This window comes from Rattus norvegicus, chromosome 8 (genome assembly GCF_021556685.1).
Source record: "Rattus norvegicus strain SHRSP/BbbUtx chromosome 8, alternate assembly SHRSP_T2T, whole genome shotgun sequence".
Lineage (NCBI taxonomy): Eukaryota > Metazoa > Chordata > Mammalia > Rodentia > Muridae > Rattus > Rattus norvegicus.
The window spans coordinates 57,152,160-57,175,085 of NC_141541.1; the positions used below are offsets into that span (position 1 = coordinate 57,152,160).

The 22,926-nt window shown below is 47.9% G+C and overlaps 1 protein-coding gene across 3 annotated transcripts; it reads left to right on the forward strand.

Moving 5' to 3' along the window:
• Positions 1-1,453: 1,453 nt before the first annotated feature.
• Positions 1,454-20,961, forward strand: Tmprss5 (transmembrane serine protease 5). Of its 3 annotated transcripts, none has more exons than XR_015626387.1 (13): positions 1,454-1,605; positions 7,489-7,591; positions 7,876-7,974; positions 8,596-8,718; positions 10,627-10,762; positions 10,962-11,075; positions 13,210-13,253; positions 13,929-14,091; positions 14,972-15,150; positions 16,074-16,176; positions 16,621-16,763; positions 17,057-17,209; positions 18,698-20,961. XR_015626387.1 is itself a non-coding variant. In NM_153311.2 (13 exons), exons 2-13 carry the CDS (start codon positions 7,516-7,518, stop codon positions 18,704-18,706), a joined length of 1,338 nt encoding a protein of 445 aa, NP_695223.2. In that variant the 5' UTR covers positions 1,533-1,605; positions 7,489-7,515; the 3' UTR covers positions 18,707-19,634. The 3 variants fall into 3 exon arrangements, 2 of the variants coding, with proteins under 2 accessions (XP_087416816.1, NP_695223.2); NM_153311.2 differs by having other exon boundaries at positions 1,533-1,605; positions 16,074-16,172; positions 18,698-19,634; XM_087560690.1 differs by lacking the exon at positions 8,596-8,718 and having other exon boundaries at positions 16,074-16,172.
• Positions 20,962-22,926: the final 1,965 nt, after the last annotated feature.

Here is a 22,926-nt window from a genome sequence, read left to right on the forward strand (position 1 = left end):
ACCTCTAACTCCAGCTCCAAAGGATCTGACCCCCTCTTCTGGCCATTAATGGCACCTTCATACATGTCACATTGACTTACACAGACACATAATGTGGACACGAATCTTAAAACGAATAGAGTTAGCTATATTCTATCTCGAATATTCATTCCAAATTTTGAGCCACTCAAAATAGCCTTGAACTTGCTGTAAAGGTAAAAGCAAGAGTAATAGATACAGCTAATTTTTACTACTTTGACTGGCTCAGGGAGATGGAATACAGGCTCACATCCCTGGGGAGAATGCTGTCTTCATGGTTATGTCAATAAAAGCATCAGCAAAAGATCAGAAATCTCAGTGATTTGTTCTTCCCTCAGTGCGCCAAGCAGCTTCAGCATTTCATGTAAGGTGTACTATATTGTCTTTTTTTTCCTGAACTCCAGCTTCATTAACTCCCCGAATGTTCCTTTTTGGTCTTCTTTGGGGAAGGTGCTCTAGGGTAGATGTCTCTAACCTTGGGTCATTTACCACAAGAACCATCTCTTCCCTTCAGTTCTCTGACAACCATATCACTAGTCTAAGATAGTGATACTAGAAAAAGAATTTTATATTCAATATCTCATTTTGTTTCATCTTCAACCCTATGAGGTAAGAACTATGACTCTCCATTCACAGGGCGGCTGAGTGGGAGAACTGTGTTTGGGAGAGATTTGACTCTAAAGCCCGTGCTATTGAACTGACGCATCTGAGGGATCCATGAACGGCAGATCGTAACTGAGAATGCCTGCTTCCCTGGTACTCACCCCTTGGCTTCTCCTTTAAAGGGACATGGCTCCAGGTGTGTCCAGCTCTAGTCTGGGATCAGCTGCATTATCTTGAACTTTGAAACAAGAGAGCAGGGTTGGGGATTTAGCTCAGTGGTAGAGCAAGGCCCTGGGTTCAGTCCCCAGCTCCGGAAAAAAAAAAAAAAAAAAGAAGAAGAAGAAGAAACAAGAGAGCACCAATGGCTACTGGATCCCAGGGGTGAACTGGGTGAGGAGGCCTCACTTCCTAGCAGTCGGGTGAGAGATGCATTATGGCTGAGAAGGCAGTAATGAAGATACCTTGTCATCTGTCAGCCCCAACCTGGTGACATCCTGAGACTGCTGGAAAGGCCAGATTCCGTAGAGCTCAGAGACATTTCCACACGTGCTAACATCACTCTTTAGTGCAGCCCTGCCAGCTAGAAGGGGGGGGGGGGAATTGTGCTAGTATACACATTTTTGGGGGGGCACAAGGAACCTGGTTGCTAAGCAACAATAGCCTGCCCCACCTCCCTATTTTCTGTTTCCAAGCTTCCAGTTAGCAGATAGCAGGGGCTGGGGCCACCAGGCCCAGCCCAGCCCTTGCCCCGATTCTCTACAACAAGGGGCCTATTCATGGGCCCTGAGCATAGTTCATTGTCTCTCTGGTGCGTGTCTACGTGTGTAGGGGTGGGAGACAAGGGGAGGGGTTGTGTGTGAACCAGGGAGACTTCATCCTCCAACCACGCTGGCTGGGCTGTTGAATCAATCCTGACATGAGGACAGGAGCCACACCCTGCCCAGCAGACCTTACTGCCTTACATCAGTGCAACTGACTCACCTGGTAAGGCTGTACCCCTGCCATCCCTCCATCCCTGCTCACCCTCTACTCCAGGATGCAAGGTTGTTAGAAGAGCCTCTACTGGCCGCTCCAGGGCAGGAATTGTATCCTGTCATGGGCTGTGGAGCTAGAGTTATCTCCGAGACTGCCTTTCTTTTGCCATCCCTATGCTGGGCTGATAAGTAGTTTGCATGTGGCTGTACTGAGCAAAGCATTAAACAGACTCCTGCTCAGTACAGCAAAGAGGTGTCTTTCTACTGGAGGCTCATGTTTTCAGGCTATAGCATGAGTTTGGGCAGGTTACATTTTGAGGTGAGGTGGTGCCTGAGACAAGGTGATTACTTGAGAGACCAGGCTTGAAGTCTAGTGTCTCAGGCATTAAGAGGAAAGTCTGGGTGGGGTGTGCTGGGGAATTGTTTCTATAATGGGCTCTCTGATTGGACAGGGCATCCACTCAAGAGGAACTACATCCTCAGAGAAAACCACACATACCTATGGCCCGCTCTCCTTGGCTCTCATCTCTGGGCACAGATGGAGTGTGTGTGTGTGTGTGTGTGTGTGTGTGTGTGTGTGTGTGTACACACACTGGGAACTATGTTTTTCCAGAAGTATGGCCAGCCCCCTGTGGGAGGCCCAGTCCTACTTTGGCTGTGAATGGTGTGGGGGTGGTGGGATGGTGTCTCACTTTATAGGAAGGGTTAGGGTTGCTGCCTTCTGTGCAATCTAAACTGGCCTGGGGCTCATTGGTAGGCTAGTGAATCCACTTTCGGACGGTTTAGGGGGCTGTACTGGATGAGGTTGACAGGTTTTCCTTACCCTAGATGAATGGCGAAGAAAGCCAGTTTAGCAGGCCACAGAATCAAGACCCTGGAGATATTCCACTGAATGCCTGAAAATCACACCTAAGATAACATCGCTTTGGGGTCAGTGGTTTAGGCTTTGCCATTGCTTGGGATAATCCAATGTGTCAAGACAGAAGGTGATTTAGAGAAGGAATCAAGACATTTTGGGGTGTATGTGTGTGTGTGTGTGTGTGTGTGTGTGTGTGTGTATGCACACATGCACACATGCACATACACGCATGTGCATACACAAGTATATTTCATAGGACAACTCTAGGTGTCATTCTTCATATGCTACCTGTCATGATCCTTTCCCTCCCTCCCTCCCTCCCTCCCTCTCTCTCTCTCTCTCTCTCTCTCTCTCTCTCTCTCTCTCTCTCTCTCTTTCTTTCTTTTTTGAGAAAGCATCTCTTACTGGCTTGCATCAAGCCCCAGAGATCTAAAATCATGTTCTACCAGGCCATGGGTTTACATAGGATCTAGGAATAGACTATAAGGTTTTGTGATTTTATGGAAGCCCTTTACTGACCAAACTGTCTTCCTTCTTTCTTTTCTCCCTTCCTCCATTCCTCCCTTCTTTCCTCCTTTCCTCCCTTCCTTCCTCCCTTCTTTCCTTCTTTCTTTCATCCCTTTTTCCTTCCTTCCTTTCTTAAAGATTTATTTATTTATGTACATGAATACTCCATTCACACGTATGCCTACACGACAAAAGAGGGTATCAGATGGTCATGAGCCACCATGTGGTGGCTGGGAATTGAACTCAGGGCTTCTGAATGAGCAGCCAGTTCACTTAACCCCTGAGGTATCTCTCCAGTCCCAATTTCTTTTTTTTCTTTTTTCTTTTTTTTTTTTTCAGAGCTGGGGACCGAACCCAGGGCCTTGCGCTTGCTAGGCAAGCGCTCACCACTGAGCTAAATCCACAACCCATCCCAATTTATTTTAAGTCCTATTTTGTTTGTTTGCTTTTTTCATTTTTTGGTTTTTCAAGACAGGGTTTCTCTGTGTAGCCCTGGCTATCCTGGAACTCCCTCTGTAGACCAGACTGGCCTCAAACTCAGAGAGATCTGCCTGCCTTTGCCTCAGGCTTTTGTTGCTGTTGCCAAAGCTGGCCTTGTGGGTCTTCTGTTTCACCTCCAGACTGTTATGGTTTCAGGCATATCCCATCACACCTAGCTAGAGTCTAGTTTTGAGATGTTATATTCATTCTTTTTTTTAAAAGTCAGGTATAGTAGTCCACACCTGTAATCTTTTGTTAAAAAGATTATGTATATATATATATATATATATATATATATATATATATATATATATATATATGTGCACATTGTCACTGACATGCTAGAAGAGGCATTGGATCCCATTGCAGATGGTTGTGAGCCACCATGTGGTTGCTGGGAATTGAACTCATGACCTCTGGAAGAGCAGCAAGTACTCTTTTTTTTTTTTTTTTTTTTATTAACTTGAGTATTTCTTATTTACATTTCGAGTGTTATTCCCTTTCCTGGTTTCCAGGCAAACATCCCCCTAATCCCTCCCCCTCCCCTTCTCTATGGGTGTTCCCCTCCCCATCCTCCCTCCATTGCCGCCCTCCCCCCAACAATCTAGTTCACTGGGGGTTCAGTCTTAGCAGGACCCAGGGCTTCCACTGGTGCTCTTACTAGGATATTCATTGCTACCTATGAGGTCAGAGTCCAGGGTCAGTCCATGTATAGTCTTTAGGTAGTGGCTTAGTCCCTGGAAGCTCTGGTTGCTTGGCATTGTTGTTCATAAGGGGTCTCGAGCCCCTTCAAGCTCTTCCAGTTCTTTCTCTGATTCCTTCAACGGGGGTCCTATTCTCAGTTCAGTGGTTTGCTGCTGGCATTCGCCTCTGTATTTGCTGTATTCTGGCTGTGTCTCTCAGGAGCGATCTACATCCGGCTCCTGTCGGTCTGCACTTCTTTGCTTCATCCATCTTGTCTAATTGGGTGGCTGTATATGTATGGGCTACATGTGGAGCAGGCTCTGAATGGGTGTTCCTTCAGTCTCTGTTTTAATCTTTGCCTCTCTCTTCCCTGCCAAGGGTATTCTTGTTCCCCTTTTAAAGAAGGAGTGAAGCATTCACATTTTGATCATCCGTCTTGAGTTTCATTTGTTCTAGGGATCTAGGGTAATTCAAGCATTTGGGCTAATAGCCACTTATCAATGAGTGCATACCATGTGTGTTTTTCTGTGATTGGGTTACCTCACTCAGGATGATATTTTCCAATTCCAACCATTTGCCTACGAATTTCATAAAGTCATTGTTTTTGATAGCTGAGTAATATTCCATTGTGTAGATGTACCACATTTTCTGTATCCATTCCTCTGTTGAAGGGCATCTGGGTTCTTTCCAGCTTCTGGCTATTATAAATAAGGCTGCAATGAACATAGTGGAGCATGTGTCTTTTTTATATGTTGGGGCATCTTTTGGGTATATGCCCAAGAGAGGTATAGCTGGATCCTCAGGCAGTTCAATGTCTAATTTTCTGAGGAACCTCCAGACTGATTTCCAGAATGGTTGTACCAGTCTGCAATTCCACCAACAATGGAGGAGTGTTCCTCTTTCTCCGCATCCTCGCTAGCATCTGCTGTCACCTGAGTTTTTGATCTTAGCCATTCTCACTGGTGTGAGGTGAAATCTCAGGGTTGTTTTGATTTGCATTTCCCTTATGACTAAAGATGTTGAACATTTCTTTAGGTGTTTCTCAGCCATTCGGCATTCCTCAGCTGTGAATTGTTTGTTTAGCTCTGAACCCCATTTTTTTGGTTCTTTTTTTCGGAGCTGGGGACCGAACCCAGGGTCTTGCGCTTCCTAGGTAAGCGCTCTACCACTGAGCTAAATCCCCAGCCCCCTGAACCCCATTTTTTAATAGGGATATTTGTCTCCCTGTGGTCTAACTTCTTGAGTTCTTTGTATATTTTGGATATAAGGCCTCTATCTGTTGTAGGATTGGTAAAGATCTTTTCCCAATCTGTTGGTTGTCATTTTGTCCTAACCACAGTGTCCTTTGCCTTACAGAAGCTTTGCAGTTTTATGAGATCCCATTTGTCGATTCTTGATCTTAGAGCATAAGCCATTGGTGTTTTGTTCAGGAAATTTTTTCCAGTGCCCATGTGTTCCAGATGCTTCCCTAGTTTTTCTTCTATTAGTTTGAGTATATCTGGTTTGATGTGGAGGTCCTTGATCCACTTGGGCTTAAGCTTTGTACAGGGTGATAAGCATGGATCGATCTGCATTCTTCTACATGTTGACCTCCAGTTGAACCAGCACCATTTGCTGAAAACAGCATGTACTCTTAACCACTGAGCCATCTCTCCAGCCCCATTATATTTATTCTATCAGATTACAAATTCCTTGAAGAAGGATTTATGGCCTACATGTATTTCTTATTGAAATTGTGTTTTATAATTTATAAAGTCCCTTGGACCACATTGTTTTCCTCCCTTCTTTTCTTCATCCCTTCTCCCTCTCTACCTCCTTCCTCACTCCCCCTTCCCCTCCCTTTCTTCTTTTTTCCTCCTTCCATGCCTTTTTGTGCCAGTCCTCGGTATATATAGACCAGTGCAGAAAGAAAGAGAAAGAAGTGAGGCCCACATAAGTCAATAAGTTTTCTTTAATTAAGGACATCCTCTGAAGAAATGACCTCCACACTGAAGGGTCAGTAGGAGGCAGCTATGTGGGGCAGGTGCAGCAGACACAAAACCTGTGTAGTGTGAGAGCGCCTGAAGGTGCTGAGGGATGGCACAGTGCTGTGGAGAGAGCTGGTGCTTGCACAAGGAGGGAGAGATGAGGTAGGGTAAGATCCCGAAAGCCTAGGAGCTCTGATGTGAGGCTTAGCTAGATGCTAAGGCAGCAAAGATTCACTGGGACCCTTAAAGACTGGACCACCATCGTCACATCTTAGAAAGATTACTTGGGCTTTATAACATGGAGAGTATTGGCCAGGACAGTAACCTAATCCCTTCCTGAGGGTTGGGCTGATGACCCTTTACCAACTATAACTAGAGGAGACTAGGGTGGGAGTTATTGCTCTTACTTTAAGAATGATAGGTGAATTGAAGTTTGGAGTGGTGGTCTGAGTTACTTAACTTCACAGGATAGATTGTAAGACCTAGTTATGAACTTTTCAGTGCTTGTAATTATATTATTTCATTGCTCATCATGGGTCAGGAGCTCCCGGTGGCGTACATGTGAACTCTCCTCGTTTCTTTCTTTTTTTTTTTTCTTTTTTCTTTTTTTCGGAGCTGGGGACCGAACCCAGGGCCTTGTGCTCGCTAGGCAAGCGCTCTACCACTGAGCTAAATCCCCAACCCACTCCTCGTTTCTTTCTTAACCACCTCATCTTTGCTTCATCAACATCTTTTGACCATACAATACCTGACAAAAATACATCAACTCAAGCTCCACTCACCCAAGAGGATACTGCCTTAGGGACTCTCCCCTCTAGAAGCTGTCCCTGATCTTGTTGGAGAAAAATGCCTCTTGAAAGCCATTGGTGCTTCAGTTGAACTCTTTGTGGTCATTTAACGAATACTATGAGTTGTGTTTGGGACAAGACTGAGAATTCTTTGAGGAATTCTAGTTCATGATGGTTTATCCTGAATTACTTATCCTGGCTTCTATGGTGGTTTATGTAGTGTGTGTCTGTATCCATCCTCTTTTTCTGAGATAGGAAGGAATGGAGGTGCCTAGAGTGAGACATTGGCGGGCCTCAGGGGGTGAGCTTTTGGATGCTCACAGGAGGCAGGAAGAGAGTATGGTTAATAGAGAGCATGGGCTCTGCAGTAGAGCAGGTCTGGGTTCTAGTTTTCTCCTTGCTATTGCAGCCATGGGAGAGTGAAGTGGATAGGGTTAGGGGTTCCAGGAGAGCAGAAAAGGCCTGGATAGGCATCTCCAAGGTAAATATAGACTTACAGATAGCTTTGGGGGCAGGGCTGAGATAGGCACTGGAATTTGGTGAGAGCTTGGTCTTCTCTTGGCAGCCCTGGTACAGGGCTGCTGGATTTCTAACCCTTATTTCTCCAGAGTTCAACATTGGATGACCAATGCCCAATGGAGATCCGGTGCACAGAAGAGGGTCCTGGGCCTGGGATCTTCAGAGCAGAGTTGGGAGACCAGCAGCAACCCAGTAAGTCACACTGGGCTACAAGGGAGGGACAGGATGGGATCAGCAAAGAATGCTTTTCCTCCATCCCTTATACCGTTCTTGGGTCAGTATGAGGATGTGGGACATCTCATTCTTTATCCCCCACTTGCTGTTTCCTGCTTCAGGACTGAGTGGGATCTGGTTGGTCTTCAGAGACCAGAACCAGGTTCTGTCCCTTGGGGGCAGGCTCCTGTTTGAACTTCAAGGTTGAGTAAAGCTTGCTGGCAGGAGGAGACAACCCAGACAGCTCTCTGCTTCCTTCATAGTCTCTCAGTCCCAGCGTTGGTGCTGCCTGCAACGTGGCTGTGTAATACTGGGAGCCCTGGGGCTGCTGGCTGGAGCAGGTGTTGGTTCCTGGCTCTTAGGTCAGTACTGGGCCCTTCTGTCTGAAGAGGGGAGGAGGACAGGATCTGAGGGAAGCTTGGAGATGGAAGCAGGTGCTGAACAGCCACTGTATGTAGATGGACAAGCCCCTCTGTCATCTGTGCTGTATGGACAGCCAGACAGGGAAGGGGTTACCCATGGAATGGAAGGATTTAAGGGTCATAGAGGGAACACCTTGACCCTACAGTCCTCTTACTTGTATGGATGGTCCATGGCTTTAGTCAGATTCTCCCTCCTCCCCCACCTAGACACTGTTCTTAGTGAGAGACAAACAGACAAATAGAAACACAGGATAGTCTGACAGACAGTCCTGTGCCTCTCTTACTGATTGATTGGGGTCTATCTATAGTCAGTGTGGCTGACAGAGATTCTTTTTTTTTTTTTTTCTTTTCTTTTCTTTTTTTCGGAGCTGGGGACTGAACCCAGGGCCTTGAGCTTGCTAGGCAAGCGCTCTACCACTGAGCCAAATCCCCACCCCACAGAGATTCTTTAGAAGGCAGGCCTACCCCTACTGCTGTACTGACTTGTTAGGCACGTTGAGCCTTTCTGGGGGTTTCCTCCCGGTTCCCAGTCTCTCTGTGACTTTCTCTGCACTTTGTTAGTGTTGTATCTCTGGCCGGCTGCCTCTCCACCCGTCTCGGTGACGTTGCAGGAGGAGGAGGTAACGCTGAGCTGCCCAGGAGTGAGCAGTGAGGAAAAACTCCTTCCATCTCTTCCCAAAGCAGGTGGGCAATGTCCTCAAAGCTACAGGAACCAGATTTGCTCCTAGCTCGGGGCCCTTTACACTTCAGGACGGAAATGAAGGACCAGCAGTTTGCCATCACCCTCTGTCCCTTCCTCTACTGGATGGGAGTTGTAACAAGGTCTACCTGGCAGCACTGAGGTCGGGTTTAGGGCTTACGGTCTTCCCTAAGGAGTGTCCCGATCTTTAGCTGGGGTGTGGTTAGGAGGCCAGGGCAGTAGAGAAATGAAGCTTATGTGGGGGAAGAGGAGCTAGCGGTAGGGGTGACAGTGTGTGAACAGCAGGGCCACCAGGTCATCTGAGGACATCACTCCACATTGTCCCCTGGCTGTCTCCACTGTCCGTTCTTCCAGGAAGAGTTGGAGTTCACACAGTACAATGCTGTCCAAAGGTCGGATGTTAGAAAGAGTTATAGAAGTTAGATCAAGCCTGGGGTTTTCTTATTTATGTATTTATTTATTTATTTATTTATTTATTTATTTATTTATTTATTGCTAGATGGGTACATTATTTCCTTGAGCTTCCAATTCTTTCTATGCACAGTGAAAAAGAAAAGTATTTACTGCGTGCAATTGTAATAACAAAGCATGGAAATACATAAAAGAAGCGTAGTTGTGAGCCCGTGTATCCGCCATCTGGCCTGCCATAACAAAGCACTACAGATGGGGTGTGCGTTTATTTTCTCACAGACTGGATGCTAGACGTCCAGTTACAAAGAGCAGCTTGGTTCCTGGTGAGGGCTCTCTTCTTGGCTCCCTACAGTATCATCCTACAGTATTTTCTGTTTGCTGGGAGGTGGGTAGGGAAATAATGAATGAGTTGGTGTCTTCTATGAGGACACTGGCCCCCCTGGACCAGCACCCCAGGATCTCATTTCATCTTTAAGTGCCTAATGTATCCAAGCTGGCCTCTAGCTCCTGCCTCCACCTCTGGAGTGTAGGGGTTACAGGCTTGTTCTACCACAGCCAGCACTGGGAGTCAAACCCAGGGCTTTGTGCATGCTAGGAAAGGACTCTGTCAATGAAGCTGTAGAACAAGGCCTTTTGTTTAATCTTAAATGCCTTCTTCAAAGCTCTGTCTCTAAACACAGTTAAACTGATGGAGGGCTGGAGGAAGAGAGGGAGGGAGGAAAGGAGAGAGATAGAGATAGAAATAGAGAGAGTGAGAAAGAGAGAGAGGGTGGAGAGAGAGACAGAAAGAGAGAGAGAGAGAGGGGAGGAGGAGAGAGAGACAGACACACACACACAGAGAAAGAGAGAGAGACAGAGACACAGAGATACAGAGACACACAGAGAGAGACACAGAGAGAATATGCAACAACACAGGGGAGAAAGCAGTTTATAAACATTGACTACTACTGTCACAATATTTGAATTCAGGAGACTTGGCTTATGTTCTAGATCTATCCCTTGTTGGTCTTGGACAAGTTGCTTTCACCTTTGTGCCTCGATATCCCCTCTGTTGAGGGAGTTAACTGCTTTCTTGTAGGGTTGTTATGGTTAAGAGTGTGGTAGAATACCCCTGTTTATTACTCTCTCTCGTGTGTGTGTGTGTGTGTGTGTGTGTGTGTGTGTGTGTGCACGTCTGCCACTGACTGAGTGTGGGGGTCAGAAGACAATTTGTTGGTTCTCTATCACATAGGCTGTGGGGGTTCAGCCCAGGTTGACAAGCTTGATGATGAGTGCTTTTATCTGCTGAGTCATCTCCCTTGCCTCAGAGCACCTTTTAAAGCACATGGTCAAAACACGGAACTGAAATATCTACAAAATGGTAGCTTTTGTTTTCAGCACTGACCAGGCACCCAGGGGGGCAGGCAAGCTGACCTGGGGTGGTCCAAGCGTCCAGCTCCTCTTGGTTGGGCAGCAGGAGGGTTTTCACATGGGGCTTTTAGTATCTTTCAGAATAAATGGTGAGGATCTTCTGCTTGAAGTGCAAGTAAGGGCTCGGCCAGACTGGCTCCTGGTCTGCCATGAGGGCTGGAACCCTGCCCTGGGGATGCACATCTGCCAGAGTCTTGGATATTTCAGGTAACAGTCAGACTTATAGGGCTGGATGGCTTGTGGGGACACTGGAGCTGGAAATGTGCCTTCAGAAGTCGCCTTCATGCTCTGGCTCATTCACAATGTTGCCATGTCTGTCTCATACACAGTGTGGTTCTGACCCCCTGACCTCGCTCAGGCTACAGTTTGAAGCTGACTTCTTCCTGTTTTCTCTTCCTCTGTCTAGGCTCACTCAACACAAGGCAGTGAATCTGTCTGACATCAAGCTCAACAGATCCCAGGAGTTTGCTCAGCTCTCTGCTAGACCGGGAAGCCTTGTAGAGGAGGCATGGCAGCCCAGGTAGGGCTTCTGTAGGTTAGGTGAGTGGTGGGCAGTCTAGAAAGATCTTCCTGCAGGGCAGCTTGATGGTGAGGACATGGGCAGAGAAGACCATTTCCCAGTCACAGGCAACAAACCCAGGTCACATGCCCTGTCATATGATATCTACCTCACCCAAGAAATGCAAGGCTGGGTATGTGGCTCAGACGTTGTAGAGGGCTTGCCTAGCACACACCAAGCCCTTGGTTCAATCCCCGGTACTGAATAAACTGGGAGGTATTGTTGCTAAAATTCTGAGCAGGAGGTAGAGGCAGGAGGGTCAGCAAGGTCATCACAACTATATACAGAGTTTGAGGTCAGCCTGGGATGCAGGAGACATATCTCAAAACAAACAAACAAACAAACAAACAAACAAACAGCCAAAACCCACCCCCCAAGATTGTTAGTTCCTGGAACAGGATTTAGAAAGGTCCTCTTGCACCCCCTTTCTTGGCTGTGTGTTGCTATGACCATACATGTGAAAGGCAATGTAAGGGAAGAAAGGCCTCTTTGCTTCACAATTGTAGATGGTTCAGCCAGTGATGGCTTGGTTCCATGTGCTACATCAGAGCACCATGTTGACAGGAATGGGTGTAGGAGGAGGCTGCTTATGTGGACATAAAAGGGACTGGGCCAGATTTAGGATAAGATATAACTCAAGGACATACTCCTGAGATCCGCTTCCTCTAGGTGGAAAAGCTCCAGAACTTCTAAAAACAGTGCCCTGGGTTGAGGACCAGGTGCTTTGCTGGAGAACTTTTGTGGGTCATTTTGTATTCAAACCATAATTCACTTTTATGTACACTGTAGCTGTCTCCAGACACACCAGAAGAGGACATCGGATCCCATTATAGATGGTTGTGAGGCACCATGTGGTTGCTGGGAATTAAACTCAGGACCTCTGGAAGAACAGTCAGTGCTCTTAACCTCTGAGCCATCTCTCTAGCCCTTCATAATTCACTTTTACAGGTAGAGAAACTGAGGCTCAGTGAGGTTAAACAACTTTATCCAAGGCTTTATCCCGATTGACTAATAAACGGTCAATTTGGGGGCCAGGCTCCTGATGCCAAGTCAGGGACTCCTGTGGCTAGGCTTTGCTTGTATAATTCTGCTCTCTCAAGAGAAAATGAGAGCATCTGAAAGAAGGGGACTCAGGATGGACCAAACCTCTTACTCTACTCTAGGCAGCACAGGCTGGGAGGTCTTTGGCCAGCTTAGGCTCCTTCAAACTGCCGGAAGCCTCAGGGAGGGTGCAGGCAGATGCCCCATCTGTGCTCTGGAGCTATCTCAGCCTACTTGCTCAACTTCTTTCAAGGCTCAGCTCCATTCTTAGGAATGCACTGGAGGCAGAGCGAGTGACCCCAGCTGCCCCTTTTCCTCTGTGGGATTCCCAAGTCCCCCAGGAGGGTAGAAGGGCTACAGGGTTAGGAAAATTGAAGCCAAGTGGACCAGGGAGTGGGCTGCTGGAGGGAAGAGACAGGAAGGGCAAGTCAAGAATGTCAGATCAAAAGGCAGTTGAGTTTTATGCGAAAGGGCAGGAAGGAGCACAAAAACAAGAGTGGGCCTGGGACAGAGAAGATGCTGGGCCTGGAAGAAGCCTGGGTGGAGGGCTCTTGTCACTCACAACAGCATGGCCATTCATGAACATCTACTTACTCAAGGCGCATGGAAACCACTGGGTTTTCTCATTTGTCAATTCCTGGACCTTATCCAAGCAGATCTTCCAGGACTATGAATGCTTTCTGTTTCCCTCTGATACTGGGGTGCAATGGGCAGCCTGCTGTCCTGGAAGGGCCTGGTTGTTTGTGAAGGGTGGGAGAAAATGATAAGAATGGTGGCATCATAAGGTTGGGACTACAGGAAGGCTTTAAGAACGATAAAGCTAGGCTGATTGTTGTGGCACAGGCCTGTAACCCCAGCACTTGGGAAGCTGTGGCAAGGTCAGGCCATCCTTGGCTATAGTGTGAGTGTGGGGCCAGCCTGGGTCCCGTAATACACTGTCTTAAGAAAGCAAAGCAAAACTGTGAGGAACCCCCTGACCACTCCTCATGCCCTTGGGTGTACATGGCCGTTATGTGGCACTGCCTAGTGTCTTAGGAACACCCCTATTTTGCAGCACTAACTGTCCTTCTGGCCGAATTGTTTCTCTCAAATGTTCTGGTGAGTCATATCCTGTGATCAGGAAGTCGGTGGTGGGAGGGGAGGGAGTCTTCCTGGTCTCCTGAGTGCGGAAGAGCTGTATGGAGGGGGTCATTCAGGTTCCTGTGTGTGCATATGTGAGTTGGGCTGGCGTGACCTTGCCTACCTGCTCATCTTTCTGCTGGGCTCCTTGAAGACACAACCTGTTCATACAGAGTCCCTTGACATCTCTATCATGTGTCCCATCAGCCACTGCGCTGGGCTGATGGTCTCTCTCCCTCACCACTGCCACTCTCTGCCTCTTCCTTCTGAAGAGCCCTGTAAGTGGCATTATTACTGGGTGCAGATTCAAGCTCTGTCAGCAGCTGGGAGAGACTGAGGGGCGGGTAGTGCATTAGAGCCAAGTGATCAACATTGCGTAGGGTTCCTTTGCTCACTTCCCCATACGCCTGTCTACTTACCAGTCCCTTCTTGAACCCATCATGCCTGGACACTTTGACTTGTTCAATGGGATGGGCATGAGAGCTCCACAGACCCCATAGACGTGGTCCCTGGTCTCAGCCAGTGCACAGGCTGAGGTAACCAATACCGTTAACTTCCTGTCCCCTACTTATATAACAGAGGCAAGCTGTCTACTCCAGCCCTCCGTCTGCACTCGGCACTTTTTCTTTCTATCCTAACCTTTTCTGTTTGCAGAGTGTGGGGCAAGACCTCTGGCTTCTCGAATAGTTGGCGGTCAAGCTGTGGCTTCTGGGCGCTGGCCGTGGCAAGCTAGTGTGATGCTCGGCTCCCGACACACATGTGGGGCCTCTGTGCTGGCACCCTACTGGGTAGTGACTGCCGCCCACTGCATGTACAGGTGAGTCTCAGGGCCACGTGGATGGGAGGTGAGTCACAGTCACCTTTCTGTCTGTCTTTAGTATGTCCTGAATAAAATGTCTCTGTCCTGCTGTCTGTCTCAACGAAGCGGGGGCAGTGTTCTTGTTTAACGCCAAGTTCAGCTCTTCATCAATAGCAACCATAACACAAAGACTTACGTTTCTTATGTTCCCCATCCTCCATGTGCATATGCACATTCCCTTGTATGTGCACATGTATGCATGTGTGTATGTGTGTTTGTATGCACATGTGGAGGATAGTCACATGACACTGACTTCTTCAATTGCTTTTCAACCTTACACTTTTAAAGATTTACTTTATTTTAAATTATGTGCCCATATCTACATCTGTGTGTGTGTGTGTGTGTGTGTGTGTGTGTGTGTGTGTCTGGTGTGTGTGTGTGTGTATTTGGGGTGTGTGTCTGGGATGTGTGTGTATGTATGTGTGTCTGGGTGTGTGTGTGTGTCTGGGGTATGTGTGTATGTCTGGGGTGTGTGTGTGTGTGTGTGTGTGTGTTCCAGCATGCTCTAGGGATCTGCTTATCTCTGCCTCCCTAGTGTTAGATTATAGATTATAACCATGCCTAGCCTTTTATGTGGGTATTGGGGATCTGAACTCAGCTCCTTATGTTTGCGTGGAGAAAGCACTTTGCTGACCAAACTGTCTTTCAGTCCAGTCCCTGAGCATCTACTGCATGTCTAGTGTCCTGCCAGCCACTGGGGATAATATTAAGAAACATGACTTTTGGATTCCTGGAGCTCACTAATGGTTTCCCGAGGGAGTTCCTGCCACCCGCCACCTTACTTCTGTCTTCCTTCCCTTCCCCCTCCTCCCTGGGCTCAGTAGGTTTCTATGTACAGTTTCAGGCTGTCCCGTCTATCCAGCTGGCGGGTTCATGCAGGGCTGGTCAGCCACAGTGCTGTCCGACAACACCAGGGAACTATGGTGGAGAAGATCATTCCCCACCCTTTGTACAGCGCCCAGAACCATGACTATGATGTGGCTCTGCTGCAGCTCCGGACACCAATCAACTTCTCAGGTGAGGCTCCGGCCTTGGAATGAGCAGACTGGGTGCAGTGGTGTCTAAGGAACAGACACTGATGGGAGGAGGGGCGAGCTGATCCCTCAGGCTTCCTGTAGCACTGCAGATGGTAAGCCCATCAGCTCACGGGGATGATAGGTCGTGCACATGCGTCTGAGATCAAACTGAAGTAACACTTACAAGGCTCTTTGGAGGACAACCATTCAGACTCCTTTACTCACAGTCCCAAACACATGTATTCACGAATTAACACAGATCTGTAATTTGAAAACAAGAGAGTTTTAGAATTCTAGATTGGGGGTCTTCCGTAGATGTCATGGAGCCAGGGCCTCCTTCTAGTTAGCAGGGAGATTGACAGCATCACAAGGGGTGCGGTCCAGCACCAACTGGAATTTTTCTCCTTGTTGCAGTTACACGGAAGCATGTTTATGTTGTGGAATGTCAATGTACAACTTAAAATTGTATTTCGTTCCACTCATAGAACATGTCACACACTTCTGAAACCATCATCCCAAGAAGGATCGGTCACTCTGCAGGAGAAGAACCATTCTGGACAAATGGGTCTTGTTAGAAATTTGATATTCAGAGACAGAAGAATTTCCATTCTTCCTCCAGCCCTCAGGATGGGGCAAGGCAACGAATCCACTGTCCACCTCCTCTAGGGGGTGCCATACCTTCACACACACACACACACACACACACACACACACACACACACACACACACGGCTGCATGCACACTTGCACGCACACACGCGCGCTCCCAGATGGGACATTGTCCAACCTATCTCTCTGTCTAGCAAGCTTGGTGGTGGAGGCCAGGTCCCAGGACTGTGAAGTGGGTGAGGAGGCTCTTCACTCAGGCTCTGCAGGAGAGAAGCCTAGCCTGAGCCAGGACCACAACTATGTGCTTCTCCACAGACACTGTGAGCGCTGTGTGTTTGCCGGCCAAGGAGCAGCACTTTCCACAAGGGTCGCAGTGCTGGGTGTCTGGCTGGGGCCACACCGACCCCAGCCATAGTGAGTGAGCTCCGAGGGCCCTCAGTATAAAGTGGGGGAGGGAGAGGCATCTTCTAAACTGCGGCACTTCCCCCTCCCCTGGGCACCTGACAAAGGCACTTCTTTTCCCCCCTTGGTGACTCCTGAGTACTCAGTCTCCCCTGCCTGGGCGTTCCTATGGAGAACAACCACTGAACACTTTTCCCGCAGCCTGGGCTCTTTCACTCTCCTCCTTTTGGTCCCAGGAGCATCATGACCTCAGCGTTTGGTAGACTGCATCTTCCTCGTGGTCTCCTCATTCCCAGCTGGGAGTCTGGAAGACTTGTCCTCTGGCCCAGGTCCATTGTCCTGCCCATTCTTCCTTCTATGGGTCCTTGTGTCCTGAAGAGCTGTGACTCATCTCTTTCCTGATGTCCTGCCTTTTTGGCCTGGCTTGGTACCCTGCAGCTTCTCTCTGTGTCTTCTACAGCTCATAGCTCAGATACACTGCAGGACACAATGGTACCCCTGCTTAGCACCGATCTCTGCAACAGCTCATGCATGTACAGTGGGGCACTCACACACCGCATGCTGTGTGCCGGCTACCTGGATGGAAGGGCAGATGCGTGCCAGGTGTGGCTGGTCGTGGAGGGAGGAATGGGGGACCTCCTGGTGGTGGAAGGAGGGGGCAGGAAACTTGCTGCAGCTTGATCCCTTGGTTAGTGCTCATGGATGGGGGATGGCAGACTACCTAGGGACTTCATACTACAAACAGTGTTATGGAAGGTAAAGTCAGCGGGTATAATGTCAAGAAGCAGGAGCCTTCCTCTCCTGCAGGAGAATTCATTCTCCATGGAAGACTGGTGCTGCTTCATCAGGCAGGTCTGACTTTTGTTTCTTTGTGTCTCCTTTCCTGGATTCCTCAGGGAGACAGTGGGGGACCCCTGGTGTGTCCCAGTGGTGACACGTGGCACCTTGTAGGGGTGGTCAGCTGGGGTCGTGGCTGTGCAGAGCCCAATCGCCCAGGTGTCTATGCCAAAGTAGCAGAGTTCCTGGACTGGATCCATGACACTGTGCAGGTGAGTGTGGGTCAGAAGAGCAGCACTGTCTCTGAAAGAACTGCCTTAGGACACCGGGGACTTATGAGGGCTGGAAATAGGGCTAGGGAATGTTCACCAGAGAGGGGAGAGAGAGAAGGAACATTTATAACACAACCCTCATGGATTTCTAGTAATATGAGCACTAGCTGGGAAAGGGTAAACTGAGTCTGGGACCTGGATCTGCCTTTTGGGGGTGACCTTTGGCAAGTCCCTACTCTTGGTAAGCCCACGATTTCTCGTCATAACCATCTTGGCTGTGTTTTCCCCTTTGGTGGGGATTAGAAGAGAATTCGTCCTGAGCCTGACTAGGCTTAGGGTGGGTAGCCACAGTGTTACTGCTCTATCATCTACTCCAACATCACTCATCCGTGACTTCTTTTTTTTTTTTTTTTTTTTTTTTTTTTTTTGGTTCTTTTTTTCGGAGCTGGGGACCGAACCCAGGGCCTTGCGCTTCCTAGGTAAGCGCTCTACCACTGAGCTAAATCCCCAGCCCCTCATCCATGACTTCTAAAGCAGATGCCAGCAGCTGCATTTCCTACTCCACAGACAGAGCTCAGGACTTAGCAGTCAAAGTCTTGGATGACTCTCGGGTTGAATCTGTTTAGAGAGAGGACCAAGTGTGACAGTGCATATCAAAGCATAGTATTGGGCAGGGCAGATGGCAATGTGGGTAAAGTACTTGTTATGTAAGTGTAGGGAGTTCGAATCCCCAGAACTCATGGACAGCTGGGGTGGGTCACAGAAGGGTATAGTATGTATATGCACTCCTAAGCAAGATGGGAGGCAGAGACAGGACGGTATTTTGAGTCTCCCAGGCTGTTGCTGGGTGTACTCAGCAGCCAAGAAGATGGGTGAATGGTGCAGACTGACACCTGAGGCTGTCCTCTGACTTTACAGGTCAATCATAATCCCCCATCCCCCACACCACAGAAAGATTTTAAGAAGCACAGTATTTGTGTTAAGTAGTCTTTCACAAGCTGTGATGGTGGACAGCATCCCTAAGGTTGGGGTTCAGAACCATTGGCATGCGGCAAACTCTAGAGCTTTGGGGTTCTGCATCCATACATAAATCTTATTTAAAAAAAAAATCCTAGAGCAGCAGATCTGTGTGGGATCATTTGGTAGACAGACGTCTACCTTCCGAATGTGATGTGCTAATATAAAGTCACTTAAGGGGATGAGGGATTTAGCTCAGTTGGAAGAATGCTTGCCTAGTGTTCAAGTAGTCCTGGGTTTGAGCCATAAATGGGACATGGTGGTGCACATGTGTATTTGGAACACTTAAGGGATGGAGACAGGAGGATCTGAAGTTTAATGTCGTCTTTGGCTAGAGTTCCAGACCAGTCTGGGGCACATGAAATCTTGTCACCTGCCTGGCATGAGGTAGAGCCACATAGTGACTCCTTGTTAGATGACACTGGTCTCTTCAGTCTTATTACACAGCAATGTCTCTTGGCTCCGTGGCAGGTCCGCTAGCTGAAGAAGAAGCAGCTGCTGCCTGCGACACAGAACTGTGGATCTCCCATGGATCATCCCAGACTGAGGACTAGCATCTGGGTCACTGGGCCTTTCCCCAAAGGCTCTGACTTCTAGTTTGTCTTTCTCATCTGAGAACCTCCACAACAGAGAAGAGTCTGGGGCTGGGTTGGGAATGATGATGAGAGGAAGGGATAAGAAGACAGAGGAGACAGAAGAGGCTTCTGGAAGCATCTGGGAGACTGCCCTCTGCTCTCCACACACCCCATGTGCATCCACTGGGAGGATGCTGGAGGTGCCCCAGCCCTGTTTTCTTCTGAGGCCAGGGAAGGCCTAAGTTCAACTTTAGAAGATGCCCTGTCTCAAGGGTCTTAGGCAGATAATGTTAAGGTTGGACCAGCTCAGGTAAAGGCATCGAAATCAAGATCCCCCCCATGCTGGTCCTGTTTTGAGGTAACTCTAAGTAGCCCTCCGTGAAGCAGAGGTCTACAAGGTAAGAAGGATGGAGTTGGGTTAGGATGCTGTTTTTCACACGACAGTTCTGTAAATTGCTTGATATTAAGTGGAGATTATATATAATCTTGGTTGAGGTCCTCCCTCTCTGTATTAGCTAATGTGATGAAATACACGGTCAAGAGAACTTACTTTGGCTCAGAGACAAAAGATCCAGTCTACTGTGCTGAGGAATGTGAGGTGCTACTCTGTCAGGAAGCAGGGAGAGGAGGTGCTGGGGCTTTGGTCGTAGACCTCGGCCATTGCTTAGAGGCCCTAACATACAGGGCAAGTCTCAGTTACACCTCTCAGGAAAGTCCCTCACAGATGTACTTAGAGGTGTGTCTCCCAGGTGATTCAAAATCCAGCATACTTGTCAGCAAAGACTAGCCATCACTGTCACACGTGTTACTGAATAGAAATACAAATTTCCTCCTATATATGTTTCTTGAGACTTAGATTCTGCCTCCAACTCATCATTTATGGAATTTTGGTAGGTTCCTAATTATTAAATTCTTTAAGTTAGCTCAACATATATGTCACCATCTGTAGCAAAGAGACCAACTGTCCAGGGGGTCTGTGGCTTTGAGTTTGAGCACTGAAGTCAGTGCTCCTAGAAAGGCTGGTTTACCCACAAGGTTCAGCTTTTCCCCTTAGCTCTGTTTTTGAGGGAACTAAATCTTTCAGCCTGGGGAGATCGCTTCCTGAGTTTATTCCCAGTTAGCATTTTCCCAGGGAAGCTTCTTCCTTACTTGCTGGTCTCTAGCAATTAAAATGCAATGGCTATCTTCTTTCCAAAAAAACTCAATGAATTTTTCATGGTGATTACCCAGGGAAATGCAATTAGCATTGAGCAATAACAAGAACTTTGTGAGTTTATCAGCATATTTGTTGAGGGTTTATCCAAGTAATTATTCTTCCTGGAGGGTCTATCTTCTTTCCTTACACGCTGTGCACTGAAACACAAAGGCCTCAATTTACTTTGGGCTTCATTACCTGTAGAAAAAGTTACTGAGAGTCAACGCTCACATTGCCTATGCAAAGTTCTGGTGGATGGTAAAATGTCTTCAGCCTCCAGCCTGAGCCCAGCATTTTCTCCCTGGCTTTTCCCCAAAGGAGGCAGTGAGGGGACAGAAGGTTCCCCTGGGAAGGGAGGAGTTAAAAGCAAATCCACAGGCTACGCTCATTTTTATACTTCATATGACAGCTACAAACATTGTTTGGTTAGCGGGAAATGGTTATTATTATAGCCTCATAGCCTTCTAGTTATCAATGACATGTGAGCATACTTGGCAGTTTAGAAAACCTGTTGATGTGTGTGATCTCACAGCATCCGTGTGGTAAAGGTATTATTTCATCTATTCTGCAGACAACAAGATTAGCTCAAAAAGGTTTAGTGACTCCGGTAAGAAGACCTAGTTCCTAGGCACTAGAGAAGTAAGACCTGAGTTTGTCTCTTTACTATCAACCCACATCCTTAGCTTGCACATGGGTGAGCGAAATAGTCCAATACTGCACAGACGTGTAGAACTGCAAGGTATTTTATCAGATCACCTGACCTAGTCACCTGCTTCCCTACAACAACCTGTAGGATCCCAGAGGCCAGAAAGGTGGCTCACAGGAAAAGGGCACTTAACATTGTCTTATGGTCTGAGTTTGATCTCTGGAAGCCAAAAGCTGGCAGCAGAAAACCAACTCTCTGTTCATTCTCTAACCTCTACATGTACCCCATGGCACCTGTAAATAAATATAATTTAAAAATATTGATGGTGGTGGCGGCGGCGGTGGTGGTGGTGATGAGAATGGTTTGTACATGTGTATCTACAGACACCAGAAGGCTCTGGTCTCCTTGGATCTGGAAGTACAGGTATTTCCGTACTGCCTGATGCTTGCCATGCAAGCATGAGGACCCAAGTCCAATCTCTATCACCCACATAGAAAGTTGAGTGAGGCGGCACATGCTGTGCTGGGGAGGTAGAGGTAGGATCCCTGGGGCTTGTTAGTAAGCCAGACTAGTCTAACTATCCAGCTCCAGGTGCAGTAAGAGACCTCATTGAAAGAACAAAGAGAGGAAATATGGAGGAGAATATCTAATGTCAATGTCTGGTCTCCACATGCACACATGGAAAATTGCATATGCTCGTATACACACACACACACACACACACACACACACACACACACACACAGACACAGAGAGAGAGAGAGAGAGAGAGAGAGAGAGAGGGAGGGAGAGAAAGAGAGAGAGAGAGAGAGAGAGAGAGAGAGAGAGAGAGAGAGAGAGAGAGAGAGAGAGAGGTGGGAGGCTCCTGATGGAGACTTTTGGAACCCCTGAGTTCAAGGTCTGACTAAAACCTTACAGATGAGATCGTCTTGCACATGAGAATTTGCAGAAAGGAAGTTTCTGCTCATGGACGGAAACTCTGGTGGCTTCTGTCAGGCTGCGGGTCCCATCTGTGGACTCAGAAGCTCCCGCTCTTCTTTATTAGCATCTGCTAGACAAGTCCTTGGGAAAGAAAGAAAAGTGAGCAGCCTGTCAGCTCTGTTCCCTTGGGCCCCCTCCTTGCTAGAGTGCAGACTGGAGGTGGCTTCAAGGAAGGAAAACTCAAGTCCAGAGAGGGAGTAATGAGAACTATGTGGGATCCCAGATGTGTTAAGCTTTGTAGGGAACTTAGAGATAGAAAAGCCAACTCTCTTTTTGGAGCATTGAGACTTATTTGCAATAAATTACTAGTGACCAGCCAGTGACAAGGGTGAAGGGGGAAGTGGTAATTACTGAAGGAGTACCAAGGACTCCTTGATGAATAAATCATGAAGTCTATGCTCCCCACCCCAGGGATTAGCATTCTACCTGGGCAGAACTTTGGGGCCTCCTGAGACTTCTCAAAAAAGTGGCTCCTGGCCACTTTGATAGGAAGGAATCCTCTTATCTACCTCTTCATGTTCGGTGATCCTACGGATGCCAGGACATGCAGGATGTCTCTCTCCTCCCGTACTTTCTTTGGCTCTTGCTTTTCTAAAATGGTTACTGGGAACAATGGAAGAACTGTGCTCTTCCCTAGGGACATTTGCCCTTCTCTATCTTTGATTTCTGGAGGCATTGGGCTTGTCTGCAATGGAAGAAATGTGGAAAGAAAACACTGGTGCAATAGCTGCCGGAAAGGTCTGCCTCCAATTTCCCCTTGTCTTCCTCTCCTCTGCCCTCTGTGCCATGTACTTCCAAACCCCTTATTTACTCATAGCTGCCTGTTGTCTGCTTCCTCCAGGGTCTTAACAGCCCAGGCCTATTGCTGTCCTTGCCAGACCCAGCAAACGGTGCTGACTGGGCTCTACTCTCTGCTTCCTTCTACATTGACCAGGGTCCAGTGTGGTTAGTGGCTCTTGTCACTGAGTCTTATATCCTTCCATCATCTGGAAACTCCTAAGGAAGCAGAGAGGAGAAAGCTTCCTATTCCTGGGTCTGGAGATGGGTTTTCCCATGTACTCCTTGGCTGGGAAAGGGGGAGGAGAAACAGGCAGGTATTGGCTTGGGATTGACACTGATAGGACTCTGGGAAGACCTGTGGGGTTTTGGTACTAGAGTGGACTAAGATAGAGGCTCAAAAGGGACTGGGGTTGGGGCTAGGGAAAGGGAGAGAAAGGTCTCTCACTAATGTTCTTCCTCTGGAACAGAGCAGGACTCCGCCATAGCAGAGCCGTCACCCTGGGCTTGCCTTCTGAACTCTGCC

Excerpts from the sequence above, each read along its gene's own strand:
- Tmprss5 (NM_153311.2), top strand. The coding sequence starts at position 7,516 with ATGGAGATCCGGTGCACAGAAGAGGGTCCTGGGCCTGGGATCTTCAGA. Across the intron at positions 7,592-7,875 it reads GGGAGACCAGCAGCAACCCA|TCTCTCAGTCCCAGCGTTGG; the intron begins GTAAGTCACACT and ends CTTCCTTCATAG. Across the intron at positions 8,719-10,626 it reads TCCATCTCTTCCCAAAGCAG|TATCTTTCAGAATAAATGGT; the intron begins GTGGGCAATGTC and ends TGGGGCTTTTAG.